Consider the following 17,491-nt stretch of genomic DNA (forward strand, 5'->3'; position numbering starts at 1 on the left):
AAGATGAATGGGGATGAAAAGGTTCTACTAGAAAGATGAGAGATGGGAAAGTTTTCCTTCCTAGGTAATCTGACATGGGACTGGGTCACTCACTAAAAGCATGCACTTTTACATCCAGGCTTATGAGAATATCTCTCTGGAAGCACCAGCAGAGTTAAGAAGTCAGAACACCCCAGCACTTTAGGAGGCCAAGGCAGGCGAATCATTTGAGGTCAGGTGTTCGAGACCAGCCTGGCCAACATGGTGAAACTCTGTCTCTACTAAAAATTAAAAAAAAAAATTAGCCAGGCATGGTAGTGGGCGCCTGTAATCCCAGCTACTGGGAGGCTGAGGCAGGAAAATCACTTGAACCCAGGAGGTGGAGGTTGCAGTGAGCCAAGATAGCACCACTGCACTTCAGCACAGGCGACTGAGTGAGACACTATCTCAAAAAAAAAAAAAAAGAAGAAGAAGAACACGGTGTTTCTCAGAACTCCAGGAGTGTTTATGGGTATTGGCTCAAGGGAGGACTGCAGCTCGAGGAGCTCTGCCTTTTCCTTCTTTCCTTCCTTCCTACCAAGTGGGCACACTGAGTATGGGCTGGGAAACTGCTAGAAGGAAACCAGGACACTGCATGGGCCATTTAGTTTCATACTCTGACAGTACAAGAAACAACACTGCTCTGACAGTTTACTGAGCTGAAATAACTTTTATTTACAGCCATTAAGAAAAGTAACTTGCAGTCGGGTGCAGTGGCTCACTCCTGTAATCCCAGCACTTTGGGAGGCTGAGGTGAGCAGATCACAGGTCAAGAGATCAAGACCATTCTGTTCAACATGGTGAAACCCCATCTCTACTAAAAATACAAAAACTAGCTGGGCATGGTGGCATGCAACAGTAATCCCAGCTACTTGGGAGGCTGAGGCAGGAGAATCGCTTGAACCTGGAAGGCGGAGGTTGCAATGAGCCGAGATCGCACCACTGCACTCCAGCCTGGCAACAAAGGGAGACTCTGTCTCAAAAAAAAAAAAAAAAAAAAAAATTAAGTTGCAAAACAACACTCATGTATTAAAGGATAAAACAGCTGTACTTTCTACAGGTTTGAGTGGCAGTGGCGGTAATTAAGGCACAGTGGTGTGGTTGTTCTGAACAAGGCCACAAAAGTTGCCGAACTGACTTCTCAAATCGAATTCATAAATCCTCTGATCTGCATCTTTGTTTTTGTGATGTATTAAACACTCCTAATGAAAGATACAAGTAAAGGCTGATTGTTGCTTCTCGTTTTCAGGAAGATTAGCATGTTAATATTTGAAGTAACAACCATACTTCACTGCATCCAGCTTACCTGCAGCTTTTCAATCCAGCTTATCTGCAGGAAGGGAGCTGATCAGGCCCGATTTTACACATGCTCTGGGAAAACTTCAAGCATGAGTAATCTGGACAGAGCCTACTCCCAAATACCAAAAGAAGCCATTGAAACACTCAACTCTAACTTTTCCCTTTACCAGGAGCAAAAACTTAGTAAGAGAAATAACGTCTGTGACAAGCCAATATAAATTTTTACACAAAGCATTTCAAACCATATTCAACCTAAATACAGTTCAGTGCTGCCCTCTATGTTCTGTGAGTTAAATGACAAGGAGAAATAACTACCAATTTCAAATTACTTGGGCTTACCTTATAAACACCTTAGCGATCTATCAGTATGAATAGTAAGACAGTATGAAAAGTAGTTGCACTTACTGAGCACCTACGCACCTACTATGTGTCAGGTACTGTTTGATGCACTTTAACGAGCATCTACGCTATTAAACTAATCCTTAAAACAACCTCATAAAATAGGTGTTACTATTTTCTTCATCAGTCTATAGTAACTCAAGCTAAAACAGAAAAAATACACATGAAAATAAGAGAAAACACCATTAAAAAAATGCATAAAAAGTAGGAATCCAGGTTACTTTTCCTTTCTGAGGGCATGCACCCCCTGCCTTCCTTCTCTCCTGATCTTTAGTACGCCGTCACAGTTACTAGAAGGCCATCTTTCTCTTCTGACTTCAACACAAGAGGAAAGCTCTCAAGAGCCTGACAAATGTCTACTGAAAATCAGTCTCTTCACTGGCCTCCTGGCTTCCAGTGTCCTCCCCACTCTTCCTGGCCTGGATATCACTACCAAACTCACTTTCCCGAGATGCCCCTTCATCACAGCACTGCTTAAGGAGCTCTTCCTGACTCTCGGGTAAGTGGACAACCACAGCCTCACTTTAAGGTGCTCCACATTATCGTTCCAACTCCTCCACTTCAGGCAGGCCCCTGACACACGATAATTCCACCTTCTTCATTCTCGGAAACTCTTCCTTCTCTCTCTTCAAGATCCAAGCTCAGAACCTCTGGAGACACCACCAGAGCCATAGTCTTCCATCATATATTCAGAATTGAGTCACAGAGTCCAACAGGGCTTCACATTATAAATAATCTTTTCATTATGGAGATATAATTCACATACTGTAAAACTCACCCTGTTAAATACATGATTCAGTGGCTTTTAGCACATTCACAAAGTTGTGCCACCATCACTACCAACTCCAGAACGTTTTCAGCAGTCCAAAAAGCTGCCTGCACGCATCAGCAGTCACTCTCCCTTCTCTCCTCCCCTCAGGCACTGGCAACCACTAAGTTACTTTCTGTCTCTATGGATTTGCCTATTCTGGATATTGCATATAGACAAATCATCATGCGATCTTTTATGGCTGGCTTCTTTCTTAGCATAAATTTTTCTACGTTTATCCATGTTGTAGCACATGTCAGGACTATATCCCTTTCCGTGGCTGGGTAATAGCCCACCGTATGGATGTACCACATTTTGTTTATCATTTATCAGTTGGTAGACACTTGGGTTGTTTCTACTTTTTAGTTATTAGGATTAATACCACTGTGAACATTCAATTCATGTGCAAGTTTTTGTGTGGTTGCATAGATATATGTTTTAATTTCTCTTGAGTATATACTTCGGAGTAGACTTGCTGGGTCACATGGAAACTTTACATTTAACTTTTTGAAGGACTGCTAAACTGTTTTTCACAATAGTGGCACCATTTCACACTGCCATGAGCAATGTATGAGGGTTCAAATTTCTCTACATCCTAGCCAACATTTGACATCCTGGCCAACAGCTGTTACTGTCTTTTTTTTTTTAGATGAAGTTTTGCTCTTGTTGCCCAGGCTGCAGTGCAATGGCGTGATCTTGGCTCACTGTAACCTCCACCTCCCAGGTTCAAGCAATTATCCTGCCTCAGCCTGCCGAGAAGCTGGGATTATAGGCGCCCACCACCACGCCCAGCTAATTTTTGTATTTTTAGTAGAGACGGGGTTTCTCCATTTTGGTGAGGCTGGTCTCAAACTCCCAATCTCAGGTGATCTGCCCGCCACAGCCTCCCAAAGTGCTGGGATTACAGGCATGAGCCTCTGCGTTGGGCCCTGACTTTTTTATTACAGCTGCCGTAGAGGGTACATAGTGGTATCTTATTGTGGCTCTAATTTGCATTTCTCTAACTCTAATAATGTGAAACATCTTTCATGTATAAACATCTTGATGCATCTCTGTCTTTCCCTTCTCACTGATGTCACCCCAGTCCTACCCTTATAGCTTCAACCTTTACAGCTTACAGCTTCATCTCTTTCCCTTCCAATCCATATGACAGTGCAATATCAGTTTTCATAAAACTAAATTTTGCATTACCCTTCCCTCCCTCCCCACCAAAAATACATGGCATTTGGAAAGCAAATCTTGGAGTTCTATAATAGTTTTATTTCCTGAAAATGTATTAATATAATGAAATTGAACTTACATTGACTCTTCTTTAGGTGCTGCCTTGGCCAGGTCTTCCTGCTCCTTCATTTTATCCACAGCTTGAGCTTGTTTTTCAATTTCATTAAAGCATGTATTTGCCAGTTTCTGAGCTCCCAAACTTCCTTTTTTGGCCCCAAGCTAGAAGATGCATAAGACTATAGTCTACACGAGCTGTCAGAAAGCTTTTGTAACTACAACTAACATTCCCTGAGGGTTAGGACCTGCCAGGCACTGTGATGAGCACTTTACACTTGTTCTGTGGCTTAGTCCTCACAACTCTGTGAAGTTACTATTATAGGAGTCCCTCAGCATGGGGGGGTTGGTTTCAGGATCCTGTAGATGACAAAATCTGCAATGATCAAGTCCCTTATATAAAATGCCATAGTATCTGCATTTAACCAATGCATATCCTCCAGTATACTTTCAGTCATCTCTAGATCACTTTTATACCTAAACAATGTACATGCCACAAAATAGTGCTACTTCTGTGTTTTATTTGTATTATTTTTATGTTGTATGGTTACTTTTTATTTTTTACTTTTTTTGAGACACGGTCTCAAGCTGTTGCCTAGGCTGGAGTACAGTAGCATAATCTCGGCTCACTGCAACCTCTGCCTCCTGAGGTAAAGCAATCCTCCCACCTTAGTCTCTTGAGTAGCTAAAATTATAGGCACAGGCCACCAAACCCGGCTACTTTTTGTATTTTTTATAGAGACAGGATTTCATCATGTTGCCCAGGCTGGTCTCGAACTCTGGGGCTCACGTGATCCACCTGCCTCGGCCTCCCAAAGTGCTGGGATTACAGGTGTGAGTCACTACACTTGGTCTATTATCTTTTTCCCCCCAAATATTTCAGATCTGCAGTTGGTTAAATCAATGAATACAGAACCCCTGGATACAGAGAGGAAAATAAAGCTCATAGAAGTTAAGCAACGTGACCAGGATCACACAGCCAATAAATGGCAAGGCCAGGATTCAAACACTGCACCTGCCTCCAGAGTTAGTGCTCTGCAACACAACACTGTATCTGAAAGCTCACCAGAGGACTAACCTCTAAGCCTCACGAGACATCATTGCTTATTGAACCACACAAGCAGGAGAGAAATCCCCAGGGAATCTTTGTTAATTTTTTTCAGAATTTTGTCATAGAAAAAATGTTAAATAATCATTCTAGAAAAAATTCACTAAGTATAACATTAATCTCTCTGAACAAAACATAGACTTCTTATATCAAAGCCACATTTATTATAAGATGGTTCAAAAGAATAAAATTAAAATGACAAAACGGCTTTTTAGTTTTAAAGCTTAACTACCAGATATTTTATATATAAAGTATGAAATACTCACGCCTTTTTTAGCTTGATTTGGTTTCTTTTTTATGATAGAGGAAACCTCTGCCAAAAAATAAAAATTAAAGTCAGACCAATAGAAATAAATTTTCTTTTTTAGTGTGTCTTTTAAAATTCTAAGACAGTGCACTTTATTAATTAAGAGATAACATTTTCTACATTAGTCTGTCATCCAGAAGACTCAAGTTGATGATCATATTTTAGATTAACAGAGCTTCCTCAAAATGGAGTCCTCAGTATTTCTATGCAGTCTCCAAACTCAGAGAAGATGGATTTTTTTTACACCACACAGAAGAGAAATAAAGAGCCTGAGCTTGCCCTATATTCAGTACTACCTCAGCCTCCCGGTGCCCATCACCACGCCCAGCTAATTTTTGTATTTTCAGTACAGATGGAGTTTTGCCATCTTGATCAGGCTGGTCTTGAACCCCTTACCTCAGGTGATCTGCCTGCCTTGGCCTCCCAAAGTGCTGGGATTATAGGTGTGAGCCACCATGCCCGGCCCACATTCAGTACTTTCTTCAGGAACATTTAAAAAAGTGTACTACAACAATTTTTTTTTTAAGACAGGGTCTCGTTCTGTTGCCTAAGCTGAGTGCAGTGGCATGACCTCCCAGCTCAAGGGATCCTTCCACTTTGGCCTCCTGAGTAGTTGGGATCACAGGTGTGCACCACCACATCTGGCTTTTTTTTTTTTTAAGAGATGGGGTCTTGCTATGTTGCCCAGAATGGTCTTGGACTCCGGAGTTCAAGTGATGCTCCTGCCTCAGCTTCCCAAAGTGCTGAAATTATAAGTATGAGCCACCATGCTGCAACTCTTATTAAGTTCTACTCGTCAAAATCTTTAAAAAACTTTTTAAAATTTTTGTTATTTTTTAGAGACGGTCTCACTCTATCACCTAGGCTAGAGTGTAGTAGTGAAATCAGAGCCTACTACAGCATTGAACTCCTGTACTCAAGTGATCCTCTCGTCCCAGCCTCCCTAGTAGCTGGGAATACAGGCATATGCCACCATGCCTGGCTTTTTTTTTTTTTTTTTTTTTTTGTAGAGATGGGAGGATCTCAGTATGTTGCCCAGTCTGGTCTCAAACTCCTGGCCTCAAGTGATCTTCTGGCCTTGGCCTTCCAACTTGCTGGGATTACAGGTATGAATTATCATACCCAGCCCCAAAACTTTAAAAATTATTATAATTTCCCATTTTTATTTTAGATTCAGGGAGTACATGTACAGTTTTGTTATAAGGGTATATTGTGTGGTGCTGAGGTTTGGGCGTCTCTTGATCCCATCACCCAAGCAGTGAACACAGTATCCAACAGGAAGTTTTTCAGCTCTTGCTCCCCTCTCTCCCTCCCTCCTTTTGGAGTCCTCAGTGCCTACTGTTCCCATCTTTATGTTTGTATGAACCCAAGATTTAGCTCCCATTTATAAGTGAGAACATGTAATATCTGGTTTTCTGTTTCTGCATTAGTTTGTTTAGGATAAATGGCCTCCAGCCATGTTGCTGCAAAGGACATAATTGTTCTTTTTTACAGCTGCATAAAAATTGTTTGAAAATTTAAAGTTAGCAGCCTGGACAACATAAGGAGACTCCATCTCTACCAAATACATACATACATACATACATACATACGTACATACATATGCAAGCCCAGTATGATGACACCCACCTGTGGTCTCAGCTGCCTGGGGGGCTGAGGTGGGAGGATCCCTTGGACTGGGCTGCAGTGAACTGTGATTGTACCCACTGCACTCCAGCATGGGCAATAAAGTAAGACTCTATCTCAAAATAAAAGTTAGCTAGGCAGTATGTATACAATTAAAGCAGTCAGTGATGTGCTTTTTCAACTTGGCTTATATACAGACTTTATCACATTAGCCAAAATAAATATAAAGCATTCTCGGCTGGGCATGGTTGCTCATGTGTGAAATCCCAGTACTTTGGGAGGCCAAGGTGGTCAGATCGCCTAAGGTCAGAAGTTTGAGACCAGCCTGGGCAATATTGTGAAACTTTTGTTTCTACTAAAAATACAAAAAGTTAGTTGGGCGTGGTGGTGCACGCCCAACTGTAATCACAGCTACTTGGGAGGCTGAGGCATGAGAATCACTTGAACCTGGGAGACCCTGTTGCAGTGAGCTGAGATCACACCACTGTACTCCAGCCTGGGCGACAGAGTAAGACTCTGTCTCAAAAAAAAAAAAAAAGAGAAAAGAAAAGAAACATAAAGCTTCTCTTATTTTAATAACAGCACTTTCTAAATTGCATAAAAATACTTTTTTTATAGAAAGTTTCTTAAAAATCATTTTTTAGGCCGGGTGCAGTGGCTCATGCCTGTAATCCCAGCACTTTGGGAGGCTGAGGCAGGTGGATCACCTGAGGTTGGGAGATTGAGACCAGATTGACCAACATGGAGAAACCCCGTCTCTGTTAAAAAGACAAAATTAGCTGGGCATGGTGGCGCATGCCTGTAATCCCAGCTACTCAGGAGGCTAAGACAGGAGAATCACTTGAACCTGGGAGCTGGAGGTTGTGGTGAGCTGAGATTGTGCCATTGCACTCCAGTCTGGCAACAAGAGTGAAACCTCACCTCAAAAAAAAAAAAAAACAAAACTTTTTCTAAGTACATTTTACTCATAGGTTATATATTGTCTTTAGAATTATGTTTAAGAAACCCAGCTTGGTTGGTTCTTTAAAAAAAGAAAAGAAAAGAAAAAAGAAACCCAGCAAAATTAAAGTCTGAATTTTTTCATATAAAGATAAGAATGTGCTTTGATAGGAAAAGAGCATAAAACCACAAACAGCAAAAGATTACAATGTTTAGCTGTAAGTAGAAAATATTGTCATTTATTACATTTCAAGTGTGAAAAAGATGTTTGTGGGAGTTTTTCTTTTCATCACTTTCTTTTAGATTTGTATTATAATAGTCACATAACCTGCTTCCAATCTCTGACAAGTCTAATACATGATGAAAATGTCAGGAATATTTCTTTTTTTTTTTTTGAGACGGAGTCTTGCTCTGTCACCAGGCTGGAGTGCAGTGGCGCAATCTTGGCTCACTGCAACCTCTGCCTCCTGGGTTCAAGCGATTCTTCCGCCTCAGCCTCCCGAGTAGCTGGGACCACAGGCACGTGCCACCGCACCTGGCTAATTTTTTTGTATTTTTAGTAGAGACAGGGTTTCACCATGTTAGCCAGGATGGTCTCGATCTCTTGACCTCATGATCCACCCGCCTCAGCCTCCCAAAGGGCTGGGATTACAGGTGTGAGCCACCATGCCCGGCCAGGAATATTTCTTTTGTGTGTGTATGTGTCTGTGTGTGTGTTCATGTTTGTTTGTTTTTTGAGACAGTCTCGCCCTGTCACCCAGGTTGGAGTGCAGTGGCACGATCTTGGCTCACTGCAAACTCCGCCTTCTGGTTTCAAGCAATTCCTTGCCTCAGCCTCCTGAGTAGCTGAGATTACAGGCGCGCACCATCATACCAGGCTAATTTTTGTATTTTTAGTAGAGATGGAGGGTTTCACCATCTTGGCCCGGCTGGTCTTGAACTACTGACCTCGTGATCCACCCGACTTGGCCTCCCAAAGTGCTGGGATTACAGGCGTAAGCCACTGCACCCAGCCTGTCAGGAATATTTCTACCAGTTTAGTTATTTTTCACCAAAGCAGCTGCTTTCCAACGAATGCAATGTAATATGCACCAATTAAAATATAATTCCTTGATAATGAAAAGTTTAAGACTAAGTTCGCCTATGATAAAATTAGAAAGAGAAGAAAATGCTGAGTTCTGAGTAAAAAGGAATGGTATAGGTGTTCTGACCACTGTTTATTTCGGGAATGTGAGCCAGCCCAACATAAACTCGCCAATCAAAAACACCAGCAACCATATTGGCTAAATGTACACATTGCTCCCTTTTTTTTTGTTTTGAGACAAGGTATCACACTGTCACCTAGGCTGGAGTGCAGTGGTGTGATCACGGCTCACTACAGCCTCAACTTCCCGGGCTCAAGTGATCCTCCTGCCTCAGCCTCCCAAGCAGCTGGGACTACAGGTGTGTGCTACCACACCCAGCTAATTTTTTTTTTTGGTAGAGACAGGGTTTCACCACGTTGCCCAGACTGGTCTCAAACTCCTGGGCTCAAGCAATGCAACCACCTCAGCTTCCTAAAGCGTTAGGATTACAGGCCTGAGCCACTGCACCCAGCCACATTGCTGGATTTTATATTATCAAGCTGGTTAAAATGTGGCATCTTTGTTGGAAGCTTGAGAGATGAATAAAAAACATATATATAGCATCTTTTGCTTAATGAAATCTGATTAACAGATTCGGTCATGATGCTGTATTACTCCATCAGGTGAGACACCTAGGCCAAATGCAAGAGGATTTATTTTTTTCTTAATGAGTCATATACTTCAAATCAGAATGTAGGCTTTTAAGTGTATTACCTAAAGTAGCCTTCGTTGGTACATTAAGACCTTCCACACTTGGTCCTTGTTCTTGTCCACCTGAAAATTCAAAACATTGATATTAGTGCAGAAAATAAATTCACCTAATTTGCTTTTGAATGTATAATAATTCAACTTGCTCAGTGCTATATATCTTATCCAATTTTGCCAATGATCACTTATCTTTTTAGTTCCATATTCTATTTTATTGTTGTAAGAATTTTGACGTAAAAGTCCATTAAAGTAGAAGTGTATTTTTAATCCAATGGCTTTATAGAATAAAAATGTTAGTGGTCTCTTCAACTGATAGGATTCAAAATTCTACCTTATGATCTGGTGTTTCAAAGTGACCTGTCATAAGATACTTAGTACGTCTGTGTACTATATACCCAATGTATATTAATATTTGGAAATTCTAATACCAATTACATTGATGATAGAAATCTAAATTTTCAGTTGCCAAGAAATCTGCCTTATTTATTCTATTTTAACTAAAAAAGGATCCTGGTTAGCAACTCTATTAAGCCTTCATTAAAGGCCAGATACAGTGGCTCATGCCTGTGATCCCAGAACTTTGGGAGGCCAAGTTGGGCGAACTACTTGAGCTCAGGAGTTTGAGACCTCCCACCTTGACCTCCCAAAGTGTTGGGATTACAGGCATGAGCCACCACGCCCAACCGTACTTTGAGGTCAGGAGTTTGAGACTAGCCTGGCCAACATGGTGAAATCCCATCTCTACTAAAAAATACAAAGATGGGGGCCAGAAGCGGTGGTTCACATCTGTAATCCCAGTACTTTGGGATGCCAAGGCAGGCAGATCATGAGATCAAGAGTTCAAGACCAGTCTGGCCAACATGGTAAAACCACATATCTACTAAAAATATAAAAATTAGCCAGACATGGTGGCAGCCACCCGTAATGCCAGCTACTTAGGAGGCTGAGGCAGGAGAATTGCTTGAACCTGGGAGGCAGAGGTTGCAGTGAGCCGAGATCACGCCACTGCACTCCAGCCTGGGTGACAGAGCAAGACTTCATGTCAAAAAAAAAAAAAAAAAAAAAAACCTGAACAAAGATTAGCCAGGCATGATGGTGCACACCTGGAATCCTAGCTACTTGGGAGGCTGAGGCAGGAGAATGGCTTGAACTCAGGAGGCTGAGATCGCTCCACTGCACTCCAGCCTAAGCAATAGAGCAAGACTCCATCTAAAAACAAAAAAAATTAATGTAGTATATCCATTCAATGGAATATTATTTAGCTATAAAAAGGAATGAAGTACCGATAGCGGTTATAACAAGAATGAACCCTGAAAAAAATTATAAGCTTAAAAAGCCACTCATAAAAGACCACATATTGTATAGTTCTATATAATATGAAACATCCAGAACAGGCAAATCCATAGGTACAGAAAGGAGACTCATGAATGCCAGGGGCAGAGGGAAATAAAAAGTGACTATTAATGGCTATGTAGTTTCTTTAGGCTGTTGAAAATATTCTTTTGTTCTTTATTTTAGAAATAAATGAGATGGGATTTTTTTTTTTTTTTTAAGAGAAGGGGCCTTGCCATGTTGCCAAGGCTGGTCTTGAACTCCCTGGGCTCAAGCAATCCTCCTGCCTCAGCCTCCCAAAGTGCTGGGACTAAAGGTGTGAGCCACCATGCCCAGCCAGAAAATATTCTGAACTTAGATAGCAGTGACTGTGTGGCATAACCTTGTGAATATACTAAAAACCACTGATTTGTATATTTTAAAAGGGTGAATTTTATGGTAAGACAATTATTTTTAAAATGTCAGGCCCAATAGTGGTTTACAGGAAACTCTACTGTTTCATTTATGTAAATATTTAAAAAATAAGCTCTGGTTAAGGCATTTAAATAGGCCAAAGAGGATGAGTGAACACAATGATATTTTATAGAAAAACAACTGATCACATGTTCATTTATTGGAGTCAGGACCTGCTCTGGGCACTGAGAAACAGCAGTGAACAAGAATACACAAGCAGAGCATTTCACGTCCCATACTGCTATTTGTTAAAGTTCTTTTGTTTTCTCCTTTCCACTCTGTAATCTAAGTTCACTCAAGACTGCACTGTATCACCCAGTTCTAAAGCATGAAATTCTAGGTGAAGCCTCAGGCAACAGGTCTTCTTGATTGCTTAAAAAATTTCTGGGCACAGAAGATGAAAGTACTGTTGCAGGTGAGAAAAAAAATGAAATTCTAAACAATAAGCTTTTATAAACGAACTCTTGAGCTATGAATGACAATTACAATAAAAAAATCTTAGGCCAAGACAGGAGAATTGTTTGAGCCCAGGACTTTGAGACCAGCTTGGGCAACACAGTGAGGCCCGGTCCATATAAAAGAAATTTTTTAAAAGTTTCAAAAATCTTGTTCTGGCTGGGTGCGGTGGCTCATATCTGTAATTCCAGCACTTTGGGAGGCCGAGGCAGGTGGATCACTTGAAGTCAGGAGTCCAAGACCAGCCTGGCCAATATGGTGAGACCCCATCTCTACTAAAAATTAAAAAAATTAGCCAGGCATAGTGGTGCATTCCTGTAATCCCAGCTACCTAGTAGGCTGAGGCAGGAGAATCACTTGAACCCGGAAGTTGGAGGTTAAAGTAAGCAGAGATGGCACCACTGCACTCCAGCCTGGTGACAGAGCAAGACTCCATCGCAAAAAAAAAAAAAAAAAAAAAAAGACAGAAGGGTCTACATTTTAATAGGTTTCAGGTGTTTTGTTTCATTTTATTTTGTAGAGATGGGATCTTACTATGTTGCCCACGCTGGTCTCCAACTCCTGGGCTCAGGCGATCCTCCTGCCTCAGCCTCAAGAAGTGCTGGGATTACAGGCATGAGCCACAGGGCCCAGCCCATCTTAATTTTTAATAGTTTCATAGCATGCTATTGAAACATAGAATAGTATTACATGACAATTCTAAGCACTCCACCTTTGTTATTTTCTGAAGTGGTTTCCACAGGCCTTGATGTTAAAGAAGCTGGTTCTGCTATTGCTGATGCCCATGCTGTGTCATTTGCCTGAAACAAGGTGAGGAAAGTCATTAGCAGATGAAGCAAGAAAAGAGCCATGAAAAACAAATCCAAGCATGGGAGAAACCTAACAATTTAAACATCCCATTCTGAGTCCCTGGTAACGGAAAGGAAGGCCTATCTATTTTTTTCTTTCTTTCTTTTTTTTTTTTTTTTAGAAATGGGGTCTTGCTCTGTTGCCCAGGCTAGAGTGCAGAAGCACAATCATAGCTTATTGCAGCCTTGACCTCCCAAGCTCAAGCGATGCTTCCACCTCAGCCTCCTGAGTAGCTGGGACTGCAGGCATGTGCCACCACGCACAGTTAATTTTTAAATTTTTTGTAGAGAAGGGATCTCACTATGTTGCCCAGGCTCCTCTCAAACTCCTGGGCTCAAGCTATCCTCCCACCCCAGCCTCCCAAACTGCTGAGATTATAGGGATAAGCCACAATGCCTGGTCTGTTCTCCTCTTTTTCTTTTTGATAACCAGTTTTGGTAACTATTGACTGTGACAATGCTAGTAAGTATGTGCAAATTATAATAGCAAAAAAAAAAAATACAAAAAACAAAAAATAAGGTTTAACAACTTATATAACTTTATGTAGTTTTAAATGGAAAATTAAAGAATAAGCTGGCCACAGTGGCTCATGTCTGTAATACCAGCACTTTGGGAGGCTGAGGCAGGTGGATCACCGGAGGTCAGGAGTTCGAGACCAGCCTGTCCAACATGGTGAAACTCCGTCTCTACTCAAAATACAAAAAAATTAGCTGGGCATGGTGGCGCATGCCTGTAATCCCAGCTACTCAGGAGGCTGAGGCAGGATAATTGCTTGAACTTGGGAGGTAGAGGTTGCAGTGAGTTGAGACCGTGCCAGTGTACTCCAGCCTGGGCGACACAGACTCCATCTCAGAAAAAAAAAAAAGAAAGTTAAAGAATGGATTGAGCAAGAGTTCAACAAATTGTGCCCCTCAGTCAGTGGGACTGGGCAGAGGTAGGGTAGCTGGCAGAACATATGATGCTCTAAGACAGAGGTAGGCACATGTTACCTTAAAGGGCTAAATAGTAAGCTGGGCATGGTGGCTCATGCCTGTAATCTCGGCACTTTGGGAGGCCAAGGAGGGCAGATCACCTGAGGTCAGGAGTTCAAGACCAGCCTGACCAACATGGAGAAACCCCATACTACTAAAAATACAAAATTAACCAGGTGTAGTGGCACATGCCTGTAATCCCAGCTACTCGGGAGGCTGAGGCAGGAGAATCGCTTGAACCTGGGAGGCAGAGGTTGCAGTGAGCTGAGATTGTACCATTGCACTCCAGACTGGGCAACAAGAATGAAAACTCCATCTAAAAAAAAAAAAAAAAAAGGGCCAAATAATAAATATTGTGACTTTTTAGGCCTTACTTTCCTTAGATCTAAGTGATCTGAGGAAAGGCCATAGAAGTACTGTGGATTGCTGTCACTGCTGCTATCAGGTCATAAAGATGAAGATAGTGACATTTAGAGCACTTACTGAAGACTTACTTTGTGCCAGGTACTAGTACTTATATCTATATTAACTCATTCAATAGCTTTGAGATATATACTACATAAACACCAGAGCTAGTGTACTGAGAATGAAACCCCTATTAAAAATGTCTTCATTTTTTTGTCAGTTTCAGAGCTCTGAACTGAACTGTGGCATATTGTTAGTAATAATTTCTCAGTTCTCCCTGGCAGTTAGATAAGACATGCAACTAAATTCCAGCTCACAGGACATAAGTAGAAGGATGGGAGCTCCCTCTAGACTTTTTCTGTAAAAACATAGGGCATTTGTGGCTGGGTGAGGTGGCTCACAGCTGTAATCCTAGCACTTTGGGTGGTCAAGGCAGGTGTATCACCTGAGGTCAGGAATTCAAGACCAGCCTGGCTAATGTGGTGAAATCCCATCTCTACTAAAAATACAAAAATTAGCTGGGTGTGGTGGCGCATACCTGTAGTCCCAGCTACTCGGGAGGCTGAGGCATGAGAATTGCTGGAACCCAAGAGGTGGAGATTACAACGAGCTGAGATCGTGCCATTGTACTCCAGCCTGGGCGACAAGAGCAAAACTCCACCTCAAAACAAAAACAAAAATTAGCTGGGTGTGGTGGTGCACACCTGTAGTCCCAGCTACTCAGGAGGCTGAGGCAGGAGAATTGCTTGAATCCAGGGGGCAGAGGATGTAATGAGCAGAGTTTGTGCCACCGCACTCCAGCCTGGGCAACAGGGCCAGATTCAGTCTCAAAAAAAAAAACGAATAGGGCATTTGCTCTCAAGGATGCTTGTCCTCTTCCTTTAAGCTGGGAGAGAACTGGAGCAGCTGCTTTAGACGCTGAAGGGAAGCCATATGTTGAGGACAGCAAAGTCAGTCCATCAGTTAACAGCGGATAGCCTAACCTTGGAATTGCTGATAATGTCATTTCTCTCTTAAGTAGTTATGTTTGAAGACTTTTTATTACAACAGCTTAGCCTACATCCTAGCATTTTAAATGTGTACCTTTGTAACTGTCAGAGTAAGCGCACTTTAAAATTATGTGAAGCATAATACATACCTCAGGAGAAACATGAGAGGTAAAAAAATCTTCCTCCTTTGGTGGAGGGGACGAAGGTGGAATGACACAACTATCAAGCCACAGCTAGAACAAAAACACAACACAGGGCTAAGCATTTCATCTGGCCTGTAACGGGTTTTATTTGATACCCTTCACTTTCCTTATAGAGACCTGTTTCCTAAAGATTGGCACTTTCCATTCTTTTTTTTTTTTAAATATAGAATGCTTCACGAATTTGCGTGTCATCCTTGGCAGGGGCCATGCTAATCTTCTCTGTATCGTTCCAATTTTAGTATATGTGCTGCGGAAGCGAGCACAGCACTTTCCATTCTTATAAAATCAGTAACATGCCTACAGGGGATCTCTGAGTGCGCTTTAGTAATCTATCATCCAGTAAATTTTGCTTCCAAACCTTGAGGAAGTCAAGTACCTCAAATACACAAACCATATCTGAAAAGGAAAGATCAAAGACTTCATATCTAAATGTAGGTTCCAAATGATAATCAATCCTCATTTTTCATGGATTTCATATTTAGGAATTTACCTACTTGCTAAAATTTACTTTTAACCCCAAAATCAGTCCTCATGGTGTTTTCAGTCATTGGGAGAATAGTGCAGCAAAAAATGACTTCCCTGAGAAGCACGTTCCCCAGTTAAGGTGGAACAAGACACACTCTGCCTTTTTGTTTCAGTTATCATAAACAATGTCCTTTCTGTAGTTTATTTAGTGCTACGTCCTTCATATTTCTGTGCTTTTTACTGAGGATGTCATTGTTTAAGATGGCTCTCAAGTGCAGTACTGAAGGGCTATCTAATGTTTGTCCCCATGAAGCACATGAAGGCTATGATGTGTCTTATGGAGAAAATCCAGGTGTTAAATAAGCTTCATTTAGGGCTGAGTTATACTCCTTGGCTGTGAGTTCAATATTCATGAGTCATCAATACATAATTAAAAAGGCATCTTTAAATAGAAACACATATTAAATAAGGTTATGTATCAGTCAGCTGACGAAAATGAGACCAGAAGCTCATAGAAACCTAATCCTGTATTTCTCCTAGGAGCAATGCTTCAGTATTCACTAATCTGGTGCTCATGCAGAACATAACTATTTCAAATAATAATAATCTACTGTACATTATTTCCTTGTAAGACAACTCAGGTAGAAAAGTTTTATTATTCAAGATAAAAATCACTTTCTACTAAGCAAACATGTATCTAAAGGAAACAATCCAGCCTCTAGTGACTTACATCAGTGCCGTGCTTCCGCGTTGCTTGGGAAGCGAGTGATCTGATTTTCTCCCTATAGAGCTGAGCAGCGCGACTGTTGTACTTGGCATTGGTGTCATTGGTGGCACACCCATGTTGATGAAAAAAGGAAGACTACAGAGAAAAGCATGCAGATTAATATTTTGGTAAAACTAGCTATGCTAATTGCATTATAACATGAAATAACTAGTCCTCATTTGCTCAATAAACCACCTCTGTCATTGTGAAATTTATTTGGGGAGAAACTTTCTACTCAGGACTACTTTTAATTCATGAGCAATCAATTTCTTTTCTTTTCTTTTCCTTTTTTTTTTTTTTTTTTTTTTTTTGGTGGCGTGACTTGGATATGTCTACTTTTTTTTTCCCCCCTTTTTTTTTAAGACGGAGTTTTACTATGTTGGCCAGGCTGGTCTCAAACTCCTGACCTTGTGATCCGCCCACCTCAGCCTCCCAAAGTGCTAGGAATACAGGCATGAACCACCATGCCCAGCCACTTTTTTTTTTCTTTTCTTGAGACAGAGTCTTGCTCTATTACCCAGGCTGCAGTGCAGTAGCTCCATCTCGGTTCACTGCAACCTCCACTTCCTGGGCTCAAGCGATCCCACCACCTCAGCCTCCCAAGTAGCTGGGATTACAGGCATGTGCTACCACACCTGGCAAATTTTTGTATTTTTTGTAGAGATGGGGTCTTGCTATGTTGCCCAGGCTAGTCTTGAACTCCTGAGCTCAAGGGATCCACCTGCCTTGGCCTCACAAAGTGCTGGGATTATAGGCGTGAGCCACTGCTCCTGACCCTTTTCTTTGTTTTTGAGACGGTCTGACTCTGTCATCCAGGCTGGAGTGTAGTGTGGCATGATCATGGCTCACTGCAGCCTCCAACTCCTGGATTCAAGCAATCCTCCCAGCTTGGCTTCCCAAAGTGCTGGGATTCGAAGTGTGAGCCACTACACCCAGTCCACAATCAATCTCAATTTGGATTCTACTAAATCAGAATTTTTGACAAATTAGG

General features: G+C 41.6%; 1 protein-coding gene and 1 non-coding gene across 2 annotated transcripts in view; both read right to left on the reverse strand.

Annotated features, from left to right (window-relative positions):
- Window positions 1-17,491, reverse strand: part of ARFGAP3 (ADP ribosylation factor GTPase activating protein 3) — a 63,610-nt gene that overhangs the window by 23,955 nt on the left and 22,164 nt on the right. Inside the window, exons 4-9 of the mRNA XM_064368155.1 lie at window positions 16,465-16,596; window positions 15,216-15,299; window positions 12,565-12,652; window positions 9,618-9,677; window positions 5,174-5,220; window positions 3,825-3,964 (exon numbers count right to left, since the gene is read on the reverse strand). Of these exons, the coding sequence (XP_064224225.1) occupies window positions 3,825-3,964; window positions 5,174-5,220; window positions 9,618-9,677; window positions 12,565-12,652; window positions 15,216-15,299; window positions 16,465-16,596 (551 nt within the window). The remainder of the gene's footprint in view (window positions 1-3,824; window positions 3,965-5,173; window positions 5,221-9,617; window positions 9,678-12,564; window positions 12,653-15,215; window positions 15,300-16,464; window positions 16,597-17,491) is intronic.
- Window positions 15,427-15,532, reverse strand: LOC135271359 (U6 spliceosomal RNA). Its single transcript, XR_010339457.1, has one exon. It is a non-coding gene; the product is annotated as a U6 spliceosomal RNA (small nuclear RNA).

Source organism: Aotus nancymaae, unplaced genomic scaffold (genome assembly GCF_030222135.1).
Source record: "Aotus nancymaae isolate 86718 unplaced genomic scaffold, 86718_ANA_hifiasm-v0.15.2.pri h1tg000076l, whole genome shotgun sequence".
NCBI lineage: Eukaryota > Metazoa > Chordata > Mammalia > Primates > Aotidae > Aotus > Aotus nancymaae.